This window comes from Megalops cyprinoides, chromosome 11 (assembly GCF_013368585.1).
Source record: "Megalops cyprinoides isolate fMegCyp1 chromosome 11, fMegCyp1.pri, whole genome shotgun sequence".
Taxonomy (NCBI): domain Eukaryota; kingdom Metazoa; phylum Chordata; class Actinopteri; order Elopiformes; family Megalopidae; genus Megalops; species Megalops cyprinoides.
This window is the reverse complement of record NC_050593.1, coordinates 25,906,804-25,925,812: the sequence shown is the minus strand read 5'-3', so window position 1 is coordinate 25,925,812 and position 19,009 is coordinate 25,906,804. Positions and strand designations below refer to the sequence as shown.

General features: G+C 43.6%; 1 protein-coding gene across 1 annotated transcript in view; it reads right to left on the bottom strand.

Moving 5' to 3' along the window:
* Positions 1-3,829: 3,829 nt before the first annotated feature.
* The window catches only part of LOC118785373 (growth hormone receptor-like), a 30,739-nt gene continuing 15,559 nt past the window's right edge, over positions 3,830-19,009 (bottom strand). The window contains exons 2-9 of the mRNA XM_036539989.1: positions 18,623-18,739; positions 11,593-11,734; positions 7,843-8,012; positions 6,894-7,072; positions 6,514-6,667; positions 6,288-6,375; positions 5,408-5,477; positions 3,830-4,609 (exon numbers count right to left, since the gene is read on the bottom strand). Coding sequence (XP_036395882.1) covers positions 3,830-4,609; positions 5,408-5,477; positions 6,288-6,375; positions 6,514-6,667; positions 6,894-7,072; positions 7,843-8,012; positions 11,593-11,734; positions 18,623-18,725 — 1,686 coding nt within the window. The 5' untranslated portion in view covers positions 18,726-18,739. The remainder of the gene's footprint in view (positions 4,610-5,407; positions 5,478-6,287; positions 6,376-6,513; positions 6,668-6,893; positions 7,073-7,842; positions 8,013-11,592; positions 11,735-18,622; positions 18,740-19,009) is intronic.

Below are 19,009 nucleotides of genomic sequence, written 5' to 3'. Positions count from 1 at the left end.
CATTGTCTATTTTAAATAATAATTACAAATTTGTACATAACTCACTGAAAATGTTTTATGTTCAAGCAACAAACAAAGCATATAATGTAGAAAGAGTGTGGTCACATTCTGTCTGCTCATAGGTTCTGAACCTGTGCCACTATAGCAAAGTTTTGAGGGAGATAATGAAGGAGATCTATGGAAAACTGGGTTATTCACTCGACCCTTTGTCGCAGAATGCACAATAAAATTGAGGCATTTGTTTAGATATGGCAACAATTTGCAGGCTGGTTTAATCCATCTGCATGCTAAAACAGTGAGTTCAGGCAACAAGAAATCACCTGCTTTATGTGTTGCACATCTGTGAATGACTGCTTTTGGTGTCTGTCTTGTCCAGAAGAATTTCCTCTGTCACCCAAAACTCCACTCAGCATAGTCCTGTCCCTCACCTAAAACTCCATTCTATATTGTCCTTTTTCTCAATCCACACCACTTTCTACTGGGTCCTCTGACTCTTGATTCTGAGCTTGTACACTTTACTGTCTGTAATAAAGTGTGGGGGAAAGGTCTGGTTTATCTTCAGCTTGCAATAGAACTGTGGCTATATGAGGAATGTGTTTTTATTGGCAACAGCCCTATGTATCATACACACACACACACACACACACACACGCATGCATGCACATTCACACACACACACACACACACACACACACACTCTAGACTGAACACTTTAAATGGGTGTGGGATTTTTTGGGGGCATGTGTGGTGTGTGTGTGTGTGTGTGTGTGTGTGTGTATGAAAAAAGAGACAGACATGTATTGGCTTACAAGATTTATTCAGCACATCTGAAAATTCATCCACCACATCAAAATGCTCTGAAAGGAATATAACAGAAAACAGTATAACTGTCGCAATACAGAAGGAAAAGAGACAGGTCTTATTCTAACACTTTGTAAGATAGATTAATAGAAGCTTTGATAGTGGTTTGGGGGATGCCTATGAAAGTGCTGGTGGTGGTTTGTGTGTGGGAAGGGGGGGGGCTTTGTATCTGTCAGGAACACAAAATAGAGGAATCCCACACATGTAAGGCACAAACACACTATTCTAAGCAATACAATGGAATACAACAGATCAGCACAGTGTACACAGATTCTGCTCCAAAGCACCGATCTTGCAACAGCGACACCTATACTGGTTGGGGCTAGGAAACGAGTCAAATTAGCTGATTTAGGATCTGTGCTTGGGTGCAGAATAGACCTGGAGCAGGAACAGCAGAGACAGCTGATAGAAACACAATGGTAGAAGGGTATAACACTGACAGAAGAACAGCTTAAAACTCACAGCTTACACCGTTTTAAACTTCACAGCTTGACTGATCCAGGGAAACATAAAGCAATTCAAAACTTACCAGCAAGTGATTTTGTCTCAAATGCACAAACCAACACAGTGATTCTGTCTCAAATGCACATACCAACACAGTGATTGTCTAAAATACACAAAACAAGTAATGTTTCTCAAAAGCACAAATTAAGTGACTTCCACCTCAAATGCACTAATCAAAACAGTGTCTGTGTGTTGCAGAGTGTAATCCATAGATACAGCTAGATAAGCCTTCTGTGTGGTGTGCTTTCCAGCTACCTTCTAGTCACTTAATGCGTATGGTGCCCAGTCCTGAATGGACACACACATAATTTGGACAAAGTTTCTTTGATTGACAGGCCAGATGTATCCTCTTCACCATTAATTTCAATAAGTCTGATTTCTGGAGTGTTCAGTGGAGTGTTCCCACTCTTATTCACGGTATTAGGCAACACTTTCACCAGCTCTTTTTAACAGAGCAAGCCCAGCCACTGACAAATCTACCCAGGTGATTCCCCCATCGACAGACTTGGATGCATGGGAATATCTACTTGTACATTAAGAATAAAAATGCCTGTCTCTAGAGAAGCCATTTCATTTCCACATGGAATCAGAAAAGAGATCCCACTGGATCTGTGATTCCTGCAAATACAGATTTACACTGAATTCCTCCTAACAGATTCAAACCCAATAGTCACTGAGTGTAATCTCAATTAGCCAAATTCTGCACTTTACAAAGCAGGCAAACCTTCAATCTGATGATTCCAGTCTACTTTGAATTATGAGTATAACTTGTCTGTTGTGCAGGGTGTGAGAAAAGTACCTGATTGTCAGGTTGAGAGGGGGCACCTGTTTCACAGGCAAAAGCGCTCTCCACTAATGATCTGCCAACGCCTTTTGATCATTGATGGGTGTATTCATACATGTACCACAGAAGCCCCCCCTAGAACTCAGACCAGAGGTACCTTCAAATTCAGCAAACTGAGGTGAACATTCCAGGAGAACAGGTTTTCTTTCAACTTTTAAATTTGAACGGTTTTGTGTGAACATTCCAAATTGTTCAGTTTAAACTGTAATAAGGTGGCGACCAACAAGGCAATTGTATTAGCTGCAGCCTCTGTTATTATCGATGATTTTACAGAGGAACACATACTAGATGTAGTCGATTTGATACAGAGCATACATACAATCCGCTCCAACTTCAAGTTTCTCTTGGACTTTAGCAAGCCAAAGATCAGCAGGACTCAAAGTAATTATCTGAAGACTTGCATTGTTCCAAACAACCACAAATTTGTCGTTAGCGTCCATGTCTGTTCGCCGAGAACCACCTCCTCAGACCATTTGTGTGTGTTCGCAAACGTTAACTGTTTGAAAATGTTCGCAAACGTTTGCCTTTGTTTGCTAATTTGTAATCACCCCAGGTCATTACAAACAAAACTTGTTATGTGTGATCACTGCCCATGCTGTGATTTGTACCAGTTTGCAGTAGTTCCAAAGAGGTAGTGCAGGGCTGCGATGTAGAGTTTTCTGGTATTTTTATTGCATGAAACTCCAACTGAGATCACTGTGGGTGCTGTATTGTCATTGCAATAATGACAGCAAGAACAGAAAATAAATAATGAGGACTCTGTGTGTACTTTCACTTCTTGGTGCTGTGGGCAGTTGTATTAAAGTATAAAAGGGAAAAATATCAGGAGAACAACTTTGGGTGCTGAAGGAAAAGAAGTGGTCTTTGCAGCATGGGCAGCAAATGACAATGAATTAAAACTAGGGGCTTAACATTACCCAAGCGGAAGTCTGTTAGCTGACACTGGCCTTTCAGGCTAACCATAAATCATTTTTGGTGTTCTGCATTGATGTGTTAAAGTGCATACAGAGTGAAAGAAAAACACCTCACAACCAAGGAAGCCACTTGGGAACCTAAAGAAACAGAAGCGCTCATGGGAGCATGACAACAACATTCAATTGAAAATGGGGGGCTGAAAGCACACTTAGCCTGAAAAGCTAATGTTAGCTAGCAGAATGGCACTCAGGTTACTGCAAGGTTAATGCAAGCAAGACCACAGGCTGAAAGAGATGACCTAAAAGGAAAACCAGATGTCTTTCAGATAGACACATGAACATTTGAAAGCAGTTGTTAGTAACACACCATTTCTTGAGTGCGTTACAAGTAGTGCTAGGGGCAGCACTACAGCATACATGAAACCCACAGTCCTTGGGTGGCATCACAGTCATTTGGCAAACAAAGAAAATAACAGAGAAACAAAGGACCATGAGACCTGAGATGACCCCACCTGTGCATCTCCTGTAGTCCAGTGTCCAGTATCAGGAGACAGCTAAAACAGACCATGTGTTTATTTACATATTCTGTTCTTCTCCTCGCGGGAATATAGTTATATATGTATAAGTGTGCGCAGGTTGTGTTTAAACAGATGGCTGTTTGGGGTCGGATCCCCTCCGCGACAGCTGGCGGTAAGGGCGTGGGCTGTTAATTCTGCTCTGAACACAGAAACCCTTCCTTCCCGTACACTGAGGCCAACCCCGTGCACAGGTCTCCCTGTGCTGGGGCCACATCCGCACACCACTCCCTAAGGCTTAGGTCATCCAGGGTGGTGTAGCTGTCCCCCACCTCTCCTGCCGTGGCCCCTGTCATTCCAGTGGGGCTCACCAACGCCCCGCTCACTGCTGGTGCTGCTTGTTTGGCCTTGCACATGGCTAACCGGCTGCTCTTCTCAGCCATGTCCTTCCTTTTGGAGTTCGCCGGGTCCCCAAGCTGCAGGTAGGCTGTGTTTCTGAGGTGGGGGGACAGGCATGGGACCAGGTGGACGGCCCCGCTCGTGGTGACTCCGTTCACACAGGTGTAGAAGTCCTGGCAGGCTGGCGGAGCCACAGCCTGGGCGGGGTTTACGACCGCAGTGTAGCCAAGGTTGGGAATGTTCAGCAGCTCTGTGTAGCCGTGGTTGGAGGTGAGCCACGCCCAGGCCTGGGTCTCCACAGGCGGAGCAGAAGGTGGGGCCTCTGTGTTGTGGGACGGGGTCACACAGTATGGGGTCGGGCCGTCCTCAGTCTGCTGGTCTTCCAGACAGGAAGGGCGCTGGGTACTAGGGCTGCACATGCCGCTCTTCTCAGCTGCTTGCGCCAAAGGACTGCCCTTAAGGGACTGACCCTCGTCTGCGCTGACCTGCTGCCAGCTTTCCACACTGTACTGTGGTGGGCTGTAGCCATGGAACGAGTTGAAGAGACGGTTTATTTCATCCATCTTTCCATTCTGGAGATAGAGAGAGGGTGAGGATGGGAGAGAGACAGTCAGAAGGAGACAGAGAGAGAAAGGAAGAGAGGAGATATGTCAGGCTGGTGAGTGACCCTCAGGCATCTAGGTTTCATGTTACACCAGCATCATATTTTACCCACTTACAGCATTCAGGTGATTGGGACACAAACACACGGGTCAAAACACCTGATATGTACCATCAGCAGAAAGGCTGACTGTTCCTGTCTCAAGCACTTTGTAGCAGTAGAATGACACATCGCCTACATTCATAATTATGAATTCAAACAGCATGACATGCTGTTTAGTTTGCAAGGACAAGGTTGCATGGCTGTGGGTGAAAGTGTATTTGAAAATATGTGTGCGTGTCTGTGTGTTTGCACAGGTATACAGGCATCTGCATGCATGAGATGAGGGCCGTGGTGTGCGTCTGGATGCGTGTGTGCAAGCGCATGAGTCTACGTGAGTATGTATGTCAGTTGCTGGAACAGGAATGCAGAACAGGAATAGGAATGCAGCAGTATAGCATAGTGGTCAAGGAGCAGGACTTGTAACTGAAAGGTTGCCGGTTCGATTCCCCACTCGGACACTGCTGCTGTACCCTTGGGCAAGGTACTTAACCCAGAATTGCCTTGGTAAATATCCAGCTGTATAAATGGATAACATTGTAAAAACCTGTAATTGATGTAAGTCGCTTTGGATAAGAGCGTCTGCTAAATGCCAATAACGTAATGTAATGTAATGAATAGAATGCCCAGTGAGATGGTCCTGATATTGGAACGGAAATGTAATTAGTACCTTCAGCAGGGTGGGATCGATCCCTCTGATCCGCGGTTTTGGAACCCGTGGTAGGAGAAACGCTTTAATCCTGCAGAGAGCATAAATCAAAGGACTGCCTTACAGACGGCCTTACAGACTCTTTCACAACCTGTCACAGTACACATAAAGTACACAAAGTACACAGCTGTAACACACACAAACACATTTATACACACGTACACGTACACACCAACCATCGTAAGCTGCATCAACATCTCTCATCAACATGGTCTGTGCAGAGGTATCTTTTTAATCAAAGCAAGTTGCAAGAGGGAGATTAGTCTCTCCCTTAATGAGTGCACATGCGAAGACCTATATGGTGTATGCTGCTTCGTTAAATACCAACGACTGATGTATATTTGATGAGCTGGGCATTAAAGTACAGGATTATCAAAGGTCTTATTTACATTGGGTGTACTCATTGATCATTAAAGGCAGAAATCTCAGAGTTGGACACGTGTTCAGAACAAGTCAAGACTCCTTGAAGATGGTTTGATACAGAGCATCACTGCACCCTGCCTCAATATAACAAACACTTGCCAGGCAACTGGTGTTACTCAAAACATACACCAGCTCTGGGAGATCTTTGAAATCTGTTGGTGTGAAAACCAAAGATCATACACACCAATACCCTATGTGTGTGTGTGTGTGCGTGTGTTTGTGTGTTTGCACACACGCAGCTATGCCCAGGTGTGTATGCATAAGCACGTGTGTATGTCTATGTATTACTACGTTTGGGCAGTATGTGTGTGTATTACAGTGTTAAATGTATATGTTGAGGGGTGCATGTTCATGTTACAGTGTGCATGTGTGTATGTCAGTGTGCTTTGTATGCGTGTTCATGTCTGTGTTTCCTCACCTCTTGCCATGTGGAATGACTCCGAAGCCAATCATGAGGAAAGCTACTACCCCAATGCCTGACACCAGGATCATAGCCAGCATCTTATCTACAACAGCAAAAGACAAAGAGTCTCAAGACCAGACAACACAGCAGAACATTTACAACATAGCATATTGCTTATATTACTAGCTGTAGCTTATAGTATTACATCTTCTAGAGACTTGTGGAAAATCAGGAAGTGTACCAATGGTCTGGTTGGGTGGGATGTCTATGATGAGAGGGTCACTCCACTTGCTCCACAGGCCGTTGTTGTGGGACTTGCATCGCACTCTGACCACATAGCTCCCCACTGGCAAGTCCAGAAGCTCTAGACGAGGTTCACGCAGTACTCCCTTCACCTGTAGGTGGCACCATATTAACAAAAGTATATTTTTAAGGTGACTCACAAAGAGCGAGAACATGGAATGTGCTCCCTCTCTCTTTTACTGCGCTGCGGATTTTCTCTTTCTACCTTTCTTTCAATTTTTTCTCTTTCAATGTCTCTATTCTTCTGATTCGCTCTAATTTTATTGAATCATTGTCTCTCTAAAAGGACTTAATTACTCTAACCAAGAAAAACCTCACCTTCCAGTTGTGGGGCTCTGACATGCGTCGGTACTGCAGCTCATAGACCAGTGTGACCCAACCCATGTGCACATCAGCAGCAATCGGGTACAGCCAAGACACCACTGCCGTACGCCCAGACTCCTCCACACTGCTGTTGGTCAACCAGTAGGTCAGGTTGAAGGGTGGATCTGTCTCCACTGTGTACAGAGAGAGAGAGGGAGAGAGACCATCAGACAAGAGGAAGTATGGAAGGACAGGCAATCAGAGAGTGGTGAGCAATGACTACAGAGCTGTCTATTTAGTTCACTGATCCAATTTGTCTGGAACATACACAGATCTTGGGCAGAAAGGGTTTTAGAAAAGGCCGGAGTGATATCAGAAGACATGCAGTGAGCAAGACATTGGACAAGTAGGAAAGGCTGTACACTAATATCAGACAAAGAAGCAGCTGCTGACAGATCACATATAGAGGGGTGACAACCAAGTTAAACACATGTTGAACATCACAGAAACACCAAAACAAGTGGAGGCATAAAACATTACAACAGGACAAAATGAACATCACTCAGTCTCACTGAACACAGAACAACTTCAGATAACAATCATCATCTCATAACACTAAATATCAAACAACAGGCCATGCTGAATACCATAAAAACAGCACAAACTGGACACCAAAATAACTTCACTCAACATACACTAAATATAAAAATCAGCAGATGGCAGCACTAGAGCACAGTAAACCTGAAAATCGTTACTCTTTAAAAGCAAGTGACAGTCATTCTGAATAACTGTGAATGATACACCACAAACGGTGTGAAAGTACACATAGGTGAATAAGTAGGTGTAAAAGTATGTGACAGTCTAAGCTATCAAAACACATCAAACATATGTTCTGGGCACAGTGTTAGAGGACTGAGGGGGAAACGATGAAAGGCTAGTCTGTGAGGCCTGTTGGAGGTCATACCAATGTCAACCACGTCCAGGCAGTGATCCTCGGATGTGCGGTTGCCATGCCTGCTGTATGCCATCACGTTCATGCAGTATATCTCCCACACCTGTGTGTGTTGGCTGTCGAAATAGCAGCTATTGGGCCCGCCTGTAACGTAGTCTGGACACTCTTTCTTGGGCCCCTTCCTGGAACACAGAACATGGGGTAGAGCTCTGAATGCTGACACTGCAAATGAAAGAATTTTGCTAGTAATGTCCTTAAGTGTTTACAATGCTTAACTCTTAATAGCTCTGTACAGAGCAAAGTCTTAATTATCGTTCACAAATGACTACTTTTATTTCAGAAAACATGAGGGTCACATTTATTCACACCTTTGTGTAATCTTTTAAACAAAATCTGACAAGACAATTCTCCATCGGTTTTCTGCCTTGTGGAAGTTCAGTGCAAGCTTATGAAACTATAGAAGCACCCAAAGCCTTCCTGTTTCTCTGGGTTATAAAAGGAGATAAGGCACAGATGTTAACATAATTTATCAGTATCAAGCCGGGTGCAAGTGTATCTTGTCACTGCGGGATGTGAGACAAGTGATTCGGGAGGCAACTGTAAATCTGTTAAACTGTAAATCCAGGCAACATTTGGAGATCTCAAAAACCAACTGGCATCATCAGAATTCAAAGTGTCAAAACCATCACAATCAACATGTGAGAATGCTGCATTCATGGCCAGGTTTCATGGAAGAAGCCTCCTCTGAAGGCAAAATACAAACATATCTTTAAAGCATGTCTTATGGTCAGATGAAATGAAAACAGAACTTTCTGGACACACTTTTCCATTTAGCGTAAATCTTCCTGTTTAGATGCACTATACGGCAAGGCTATATGGCAAGGTCAAAATGAATTCACTTACAAAACTGTTGGGTTAGACCTGTGATTACTAGCTAAGAGGCAGACTCTTTTATTCTCACTAGAATATATCCACTCAGACACAGTCATTTGTCACTCAGCATCATCCCTTACAGCAACACAGGAAAACGGGAAAAGATGTATAAGCAGTTATGGCGTTGCAACAGAAGCACAACAACCAAACTGAACTGGAGTTGTTGCACTCAGTGTGCTGGACTAGTAACGCAAAACATTGAACAGCATATACATACGACCTGTAGTGAATGAAGACCAGTCTGTGAAACAGGTTTGTTTGTCTTACTGGTGCTGTGGTTCATCCCCTGTATGGTTGTTGGCAGGTAGACACACACCACACATCCTGGTACTATTTCTGACGCTAGTGGAGTCTTAGTCTTCATAAACTTCTTTGCCAATGCGTTCCACCAATTAACAGGTCTCATATTTTGGTGGTGCAATGAAGTTGTTTGGTTCAGACCTATTCCATTGCCTGTAACTGACAGGTCTTTCCCTGCTGGAATTCTCCAATCTGAATTTCCATTTGTCACCTCTTCATGTGCCTTGTTTGAGAGTAGGTTCTGCACACGCACCTGGAAAATTAAAAGCTAGCGGCAGCTATAGCCCACAGCCTATTACACAGGAGACCAAGGACATACCTGTGGTAGTCTTTTTCATGGTCCTATGATATAGAAGTACTTCTACCATTTTTCCAAAAATTGGTTAAATTGCTCTACCCTATCATTCCTTTTCTACTGTAGGCAGCTGTACCATTTTCATCGTTGTCCAGGGCCCTGAGGTCAATTGTGGATTCTTAGAAAAAAATACACCCGTTATCTGTAATGAATGTGTGAGGCAGGTGCAGCCTCGAAGAACACTGAGCCCAGTATGTATATAATCACCCATGTGGTCCGCTTAGAAACTGAGAAGATTTCAAGCCACTTGGAGTGGAGGTAAGAAATGGTGACCAGGAAGCCATTTGAATATCCATTTGCAGATATTTTCCTTATGGCTCTGGCTCAGGCAATGGTTGTGCTGGAACAACTGTTGGCTGTTTATGTTTTTCACTGACTGTCCTTGACACAGAACCCAATCTCCTATTTCAGTCCAGCAGACCAGTTCTCCGCATCTTTGTTTTTTTTGTTTCCTGACAGCTCCTAAGTACCTTTCATTAGCCATTTAGAAGGACTGAGGTCCAAAATATAGGGGCATGACTGTCCTATGGCTTGAGCCACTCAAACATTGTTGCTGCCACATAACTTGTGTTACACACATCAGTTAGCAGTAAGACACCACGTCCTGCTCCACAGTGTGTAGTCAGCGTTCAGAAATATGCTTTCAGTGAACAGTAACAAGAAAAATCAACTACTGAAGCTTATTGTACCTCCACTAGCAAAATCCAAAAGGTTAAGTGTTGCTTTTAGCACATGTTTTGTCTGAGTTGCTTGCAACACTTGTATATGGGGTGGAACTGACCTTGACAGGCGGACAGATTCAAGTGTCATTACAGGCAGGGGTGAACAATCAGTTGAGGTCATACTGCTGGAGTCATCTGACCAGTACAATCGGTGACTACTTCTACAGACATCCAGGAATGCTGTAAGGACCTGGTGATCTGTTGTAAATGTGAACTTTAACCTTTACGACTTTCTGACTGGCCTATGTACGTATAGGTTGATACACATAGTTAGTAAGAATTTGTCAAAAGGGGAAAGTTCAGTGTCCATGCTAGGGTATGGCAGCCTGTTAACAGTTCAACACTGCTGCAATCATTGTTAAACCCAGTGCAGTACAGTGTCATTAACTCAGCCACTGACCCTGAAATGATATTGTATAGCTAAGAATCATACTTAATGACTTGATGTGCCCTGATGGTCTGCTGTTGTATTTTGTGGACAGGCTGGTCATACACAGGCTCTGTATGAGCAGCAGCTGTCAGATCATGCATTTACATTACACTTGTATTCCCATATGCATGGCCAGAAAGTCATTTAATTAGCTGTTGTGCTTACTATTGAAGCATAAAATGCTTCATAGTGGTTCTGTTGCTCTGAAATGTTTGGAAAGGCTTACTATTCCTGCATCATAAGAGGCCAGTGTGCTGAGGGTTATAGGAACCTCTTAGACTTCTGGGGAAGTAAATGGCCACCATGGCCCGCAATGCTCCCACAAGGTATAAATGTATTCTTTATCTTTTATCCACTGTTGATCTGTACTTCTTCCTGAGAAAACTGAAATCCTCTCCTGTCTGAAGAAAGATACTACATGTATCATGATACATATATGATGTAGGATGACTCTATGTAAGATGATACTATGATACATACAGTATGTCAAGGTTAAGCCGCTTGTGTTCTGTGCTAGGCTGGAGTCTGCTGGGATGGGAATATAACTAGGGCATGTAGGAACTGTATGGAAAAGATGGGTTAGCAGAACCCTCTGCACAATCCCATTACAAATGCGACAAGCAATTTCACTGACTGTGTCACAGATGAAGCACAGAATGATTTTGACATTCATTTTTACAAACAGCTGTCAGAAAATTTAAAGAGAGTAACTTCATAAACTCTCATCTAGATATATATTTTGATTCTGAGTGCAAACTCTTGATGTCCCATTTTAACAGCAGGAAAAAGTAGGTAATATCTTTACCTCTTATGTATCTGATTGATTTCTTTTTGAAGGAAAGTGTACTAGTACATGGGGTCTTCATTAAGTGTGACTTCTACATGCTGCATGTTCTATATTGTTTTAGTGATATCTGTGATGGTGACAGCATGTTTTTTCACAGTGAGAGTGAGAACACGGATTGTTCCGGACTTCTCCCGTTCTGTAGCCCCGCTGGCCAGAGGACATTGTTGTATCTTACCCCACAGAGTAGGTGAACATGTAGGTCACATTTTCATTGTTCAGGGAGCTGTTGTCAGGGAGACGCCACCAGCAGGTGAAAGTCTCCATGTTTGGTGATCGGCAGTAGTGGATATATGGGTTGAGCAGCAACGAGGAGGCACCTGTGGAAACGATCAATCAATCAATCAGTAACGTCTCGATGCTATGAACAAATCCATGCATCAATCAATAATAGATCAACATATGCATCAAGCAATCCATCGCTGAGCTGCCTTGTTCACCGTGGCTTTGCCTTCAAGGCTTGTGGCTTATCTGAGTCAAACATTTCCCTGGGGGTCACCAGAGGAATCCTTTTGCATCAGAGGATTGGGTGAAAAATGTGATCTAATGATGAAAAAAATTTTAATCTTGCATGGCCGCTTCTGCGCCAGGATTACACACTCGTTCTAAAAGCAGCCCACTCTCACACACTGCCTGCCATGTGACGCCAGTGGGGGTGAAGGTGGCTTTGTGTGTTGCATGCACAACAGGCTAACGGCGTAGCATGCTGCTCATTACAAGAGCAGCGTAAACCGCATAATCCGCACCAGACAGAGCTACTGTCCCCACATGTGCACACTGTGGGTCAAGAGGCAGCAAGACGGGGTGCTGAGGAGGTTTCCTCTTTATCAGCTTGCAATACAGGACAGGAACATGTCTTTTTGTTGCAATGGCATAACCTGATTTCATGTTTACATGCCTAGTGACATCCCACAGAGATAATTCAATGCAATTTATGAACAGACTGTGAAAAGAGATCTTCAGATCCACTACACCTCAAGACTGCGGTCAGACCCACAGCCACTACACACTGGAGGCACGAAGGCACAAAAAGCACTGTTAAGCCATAACAAGCTCCTACACAACAAAAGAAGATGGTGGGGGGGGGGGGGGGGTATTCTAGCATGATGTACCTTAAATCAGTGTCTTTCTTGCATGAAAACGGATTGTGTTTAAATGGTGCTTCTCAATGATCTCCAAGCACTTTTCAGCGAGGTAGTGTTGACCCACCACAACCACATGTGTTGCGCTTACCTGGTGGATCCATTTTGCACCAGACCACTCACCACACATTAGCTAAGGTGACAAGGGAGGGAATCATTTAGCCACTTGACCTGAGGGATTACCATATAGCCACATTTAAAAAGCATGAATAGGAATTTAGCCAGGACACCAAGGAACCTCCTACTCAGTTCTACCTCCCATCAAAAAGACAGCATTTTCCTACAACACAGAGTCCCCATCACTGTGCTGAGAATACATCATATTCTCAGCCCAGAGTAAGTATGGCAAGTATGCTGTCTACGAACCCATACATTGGCTTTAAAGCATATATGCCATCTGCCTATATAATAATAGCAGTCTTTTGACAGCAGAGAGAGGACCATACATTGGAAGCGTTATACAAAGACAAATAAATTGAATGGACTTTCGCCTTATCGCCTCATGCTCAAAGCAGTTTTGTTAAAGACTGTAAGTGATCTAGTGAGTTAGTGAGAACAATGGGCTTTTTTCACTGGGTATCAAAGAAAAACATAAGCACTTCATTGGCGAGGGGGGAGGGTAATTTCCAAGGACAGTGGGATATTTGAGCACTTTCTATGATTTTCAAGGATAGAAATAAAGTCAAGGACCATAGGAAGCCTGTGTTAGGATCAGGAAGTCATTCTCTTGCAGAAATGCTACAAAAGAAAACAGGAAATTCTGTTAGCTGGGTTAAACCCGGAAGATGCAGGAACTGATGGCCTGCATTCTTCAGAATTTAGCAATGGTAAGGTCAAATCACCATGGCTGCATCCCAATATGCATTTCTGCTCATTTGCCCTAAGCAATTCCCCTAAAAATGACAAATCATGTGGTTGAGGGCATCTCAGTCTAAAAAAGGAACTTTCACTTGCCCTTGGTTTCTCCCTTTGAGCGTGATTCTGCAGTGACACTGAGAAACATTCAAATAGCCTTGAATTTTACTGTATGAATTAATGTTTCTCAAACAGTTATAAAACACTAAAGTAATGTTATATTTCCATTTAACATTACTTCCTGCAGATCTATTTCAGTTTCCCTCTCTACTGTCGCTCAGTTTGTGTGCTGTGCTTGTTAATGACGGGGAAGACCAGTATGAGATGATATGATATGAGTTTTAAAAGTTCTGTAGTGTTAAAACCCACTTTCAGATTAACGTTTTTCAACACTGTTAGCTAGGATTCCGCCATGACTTCCAGATGTCACTTCTTCTGTCACTTCCATGGTTTCCCGTAATTGTTTGGGGTCACTCTTGTTTCGTCACAACCCATGACGCTGGAACGTGGACAATGGAGTTGTGTCTCAAATGCACTCCCAAATGACATTCTTCCCCTTCCTCTTCAAGTATGCCGCTGTGTGATGTCACATGAAGTACAGACTCACTTGCTCCCCTCCTTCACTCACCTGCTGATTGAGACGCAGCTTACAGAATGATCTGATCCCTGCAGGAAGTTAAAGATCAATGTATGCAGTACGTGTGCATGTGAGAGCTTCTGTATGTGTCAGGGCTCCGCCCCCTTAAGCCGCGGTGTTTTTGTTTTCCCTGTCCGTGTGCTTTTGTTTCCCTTGTGTTCCTGCCCCGCCCGGCTCCCGATCCCCGTTCCTGACAGTATGTGTGCGCCTGTGAGTCTGCTTTGGTCCCCACAGCGGAGGGAAATTTATCCTGCTCATTCCCAGTATCCCAGTTACTATCACTCTTTTGATGTGTTTATACTAACCAGGATTCAGCCATACGTCAGTGTCCTGAGGTTTTTCATTACATTCACACAGCTTTAATTACATAGCTCACAGCTATACCTTGGCCATTACTCATCTTGATCTCTTCCAGCTCACTTTGCAATATGATACCCATTGGGTGATAAGTGGGACAAGCTCAATTTGGAATGCGCACTGTGATGTTTTGCCAGGCAAATTTCCATTGGCTAATGAATCTCTATGGGCAATCATCTGAAAACCACACGACATAAAACTACAATTGCTTTAAATATTGTATCACCCAAAGGTATAGATACATAGATATTTTCTTTGTCTAATCTAGGCCACCATGATTACTATCCTAATTTGTTGTTTTTGTTCTGAACAGCCAGATGCCTTCTTTGAAATTAAAGAATAATGCAGACCTACTCGAGAATATCTTATAAGATGTCATACTGGAAAAAGTCTAATAATAGTATTATAATAAAATAATAATAATAACCTTAGTACTCATCTATTTTTCAATGCTTTTTCTCTTTATGAACCCCTCTTTTGGAAATGCCAATTAAACACAGTTGTCTCTCACCGCAGCCAATACTGTGCTCATCCATGAGCGAGGTGTGTAGTAAATGCAACGCTCTGGTGCACTCACAGGCCAATGTGACTATTCTTCACACTGCCAATATCCCAGTGCACAACAGTTAAGCATCCATTGGAGGATGAGTGCAGCATCACTGACATCATCGGAGCAATCTGACAAGTCCCAAGGTGCCTGACAACGGAACATATCCAGCCCTATCCCCAGCGTCATAAAGTCAATTTGTTCTCCCACTGTGAGCTCCTGGTCATTGTCAGCTGATGACATAGATGAGATCAGACCCAGGCCATAGAGCTCAGCTTGCACTCAAAGCAAGTGTATTAGCCACTGAGATATTCAGAAGCCCTTGTATTCTGGAATCTATTTAGGAAAATACAGATTATAACACTTTCATGTATAGCTGTCTCTACCTGTCTTCACGTGTGAAATGTAAACTTTCATACATGACAGTTAAGTTGTCACAACTATGCAACCTCTCCTTCACCCTTGACAACATGTCACTGTCTTGTCATCGCAGAGCACCAAGAACGTGGGTGTAGTGCTGGATGCTAACCTCCAGTAACCTGCTCTTTTCATATGACCCTCTGGATAAGAGCACCTGTCACATGAGTAAGTAAATGTTCTTTTCAGTCCGCTGTGCAGGGTACAGGGAGTACCCAGAACATAAAGACTGTACCAATCCATGGCAGCATAGTGTTTTCTCTTATTTTTTAGTGTGGTGCTTGTTTTTATGTTTCCGTCAGATAGGTCTTTCAAAAATTCCCTTTGAAAATTCCCGTTCTTCAATGCAATGAGCAAGGAGTTCAGCCTAAGCACCTTGTTTTTATTGGAGGATCTGGCACTTGACCTCCAGACTGAATCCACGCTCTGCACCCAAAGGAGTGGAGAAGGCACATAGTGTTCTCCATTTCACCTGCCTTTACATGGAGTATGTATTTCAAAAGTGCGATCTCTTAGAAATAAAAGGGACAAATTCCTCTGCCCGATGCAATCAAAATGGGCTTAAGAACACTGCTCTTTTTTATTGATTCATGGAAACACTGCAGGACATGTTTCCATTCACATTATGGCTGTATGATCACATCTGTTGAAAAGTCACACTCAGATTCTACTGATACTGTACTCGGTGATTTCAGTCACACAAACCTCAAGAAAGAACTCCCTAACTGCATTCAACAAACTGTGTATGTCAACAGGGATGGTAAAATGTTTGACCACTGCTACAGCACTATTCCCATTGCCTGCCATGTCACAAGTTAGCCAAAGTCCAGGACTGTACATACATGCACACCTAATGCTATTAAAGACTGCTTTGCACTGCCTGTGCTTTGTACTGCCTGTAATATCTTCAGCTCTGCTTGTGCTTGTATATGTAAATATACTCATAATCTTAGTACTGTAACCAAGACGGTTCTTACATATGCCATCAACAAGCCCTGGCTTACTAAAAACTGAGTTTTTCTGGTAGCAAACTTTGCATACAACAGTGGGGAAAGAGCACTTTACAGAAAGGCTAAGCACGAGGCTCAAAGAGCAATAACTGAAGGCAAGGCACAATACAGAGTCAAATTAAAGGACACATTCACAACTAATAATACCTAAAGCAACTAGTGAGTACTGCAAAAAATCAGACTACAAAATGCTTCCCAGCCATGAGTAAAGATCACACAGTCTTATTTTATCAAATAGCATTTGAGCTTGACAAAAAATCCTTTTTAGGGGGAATTACAGACGAACTCGTTAAGTGTAACCTTCATCGTCCACTGAAATTACAGATGTGTGCTTTGGTTAAAATTTTATTATCTAATGTGCTCTAGCGATACCAGTCCTGTTCAAATAGTACTTCAGGAGGAAACTAAATCACGGTGATGGCCAAGCAACCTAAAAGACAGTCTGGAACATTGATTAGCTAGTTAACTATTGTTAACTATGTTAACTATGTTCCCCCCCTCCCCCCCATTCCTCTGTCCCCCGCTCCCCGTTCCCTGTCTCCTTGTCCTCTCTTACATGCAGTTCTGTTCATGGATGTCCTGACATAAGGAACAATCAAACCAAATCACAATTAGGAACTGAGCTCCTTACAATCAGGATATTCGGTATGCATTCCTGTTCTCAATACACAATTTGATCACTCCCGATGTCTTCCTTATGCATTACTTATGTCACAGCGTCAGCGCATGATCTCCATGAAGTACACACAGTATCAAAAAGGTAAATAGGAAGGGAATAGCTTAGGAAGAGCTGGAAGAAAAAGCTGATCACAGCAAGGAGTAACCATCTACTGATAATGTATTTAATGCTTGAGACAATGTACCCTGAAAGAAAACTGAAGCTATTTCCTTCTTCTCATGCATACAAATGCTGAGGCCACATTCTAGCTCGATTTCTCATAATACGCCTTCAAAGAAAATGGACATTCCATCCATTCCACAGATGATATGGGGGTTAGTGCAGTTTCAATCAAATTGTTAGCCCACCTTTTGCATCAAAGTCAGTCACAGTACCAGTCACCTCCTCAAAGGGAGCCGCAGAGTTTGAAGGAGACCGATTGAAGCCTGCCTCATGGTAAATGTGCAATGTGAGCACAGACTGAGTCAAAGAAAGGGGTTAAACGTAGAAGACAGGGGGAGGAACACATAGGCCTTCTGCTCTGCATGTCTTAGGAACTTTCCCTATCTCCACGTGCAGGTTCCATGAAAAGCAGGGACATTAAACACCCTTTTAAAAAGCTTGGGCAAATGTATGGTGAAGGACTGTTAGGGCCTGTCAACAGTATCCGAGAATTGGTCGACAGTACAGCCACGGGCCATGGTGGCAGCAGGGAAAGCTGTTTCATCCCCAATGCTCTCATTGTCCTTCAAGCGACAGAGAGCATTCTGGGGACATGCAACTGGCCAGCAACCAGCCATGCTGCACACTGCTCTCTGCAGTTTTACGCAGTACCATTCCAGATCAACAGTAAACTCCAACAAAAATCACAAGCTGAAAAACAGAAACAATGTGAGCTGCCCCCCCCCCTTCCCCCCACCCACAACAACATTCATCAGTACTGTTTCTCCTCATGTCTGTATAAACACACTGTCCTAGTGTGACTTTGCTTCCAGCCTCTCTCTGCTCCTAACAAGGGCTTCTTGTTTGTCCCAAGGGGCCTTAGGACATTAGATTTGAATAAACCTGAACAAACTGCTGAGAACACGGTGACCCAGCTGCGGCGATCACAAGGGAGTATAATCAGCTTCTGTTTTTCTTTCACCCGGGCCCCCCAACACTGCCTCTTGAGCTCTTTCAACAATTAGCCCAGTGCACTCCCATCTTTTTCACTGGTAATCTGTCCATCTTGTCTACCAGAGATTCCCTCTGAACGCCACCACAATGGTGTGACCCCAAAGGGCAAATAGCTACGGTCATCACCATCTGTGAGTTTACCAGAACTCACAAATGGTACCTCGTTCACCTGACAAAACTCTCCTCACACATCAACTTGCACACTGCGCCATCACACTACATACCTCCCACACAGCACCCAACACACTGCCCCATCACACTACTCTCCTGTCACACAGCACCCAACACGCTACACCTCTCCCAGATTCTAACAGCACACTGTCACATGACACAATTCACCCTCCCACACACAAAGGTTTATGTCAGCATGTCAGATAAGTTAAAATACGAGTAAGTAAGCTTCACTTGCCTTTTTCCTGGCCATGTGTTTTGTCCTGGTGGGCCTTTGTGGTGCCCCACATCACTGTAGCTATGCTGGTCCAGGGCATTAACAGGAGCAGAATCCTCAGCATCGTTAGTCCTGGAACTGAAAAAAAAAAGAAGAACATGGTCATTCCTCTCACTTCTTCCATCCCTGTTAGCCTCTGTGTTTTTCCCTCTCCCTTTCTCACATTCAAAGGAGCTTCGCTGGCATGACAAAGATCACAACTCTACCAAATCAGGAGACACCACAATCCTGAGGCAAGATGTATCAGAGAACCAGAGCAGGGCCTGCTGACCTGCCCAAACAGACACATTTCTGGCTGCCAGGTTCACAGTTAGCTCTGCACATCCTCATTCAGTGTAGGCTTTGATG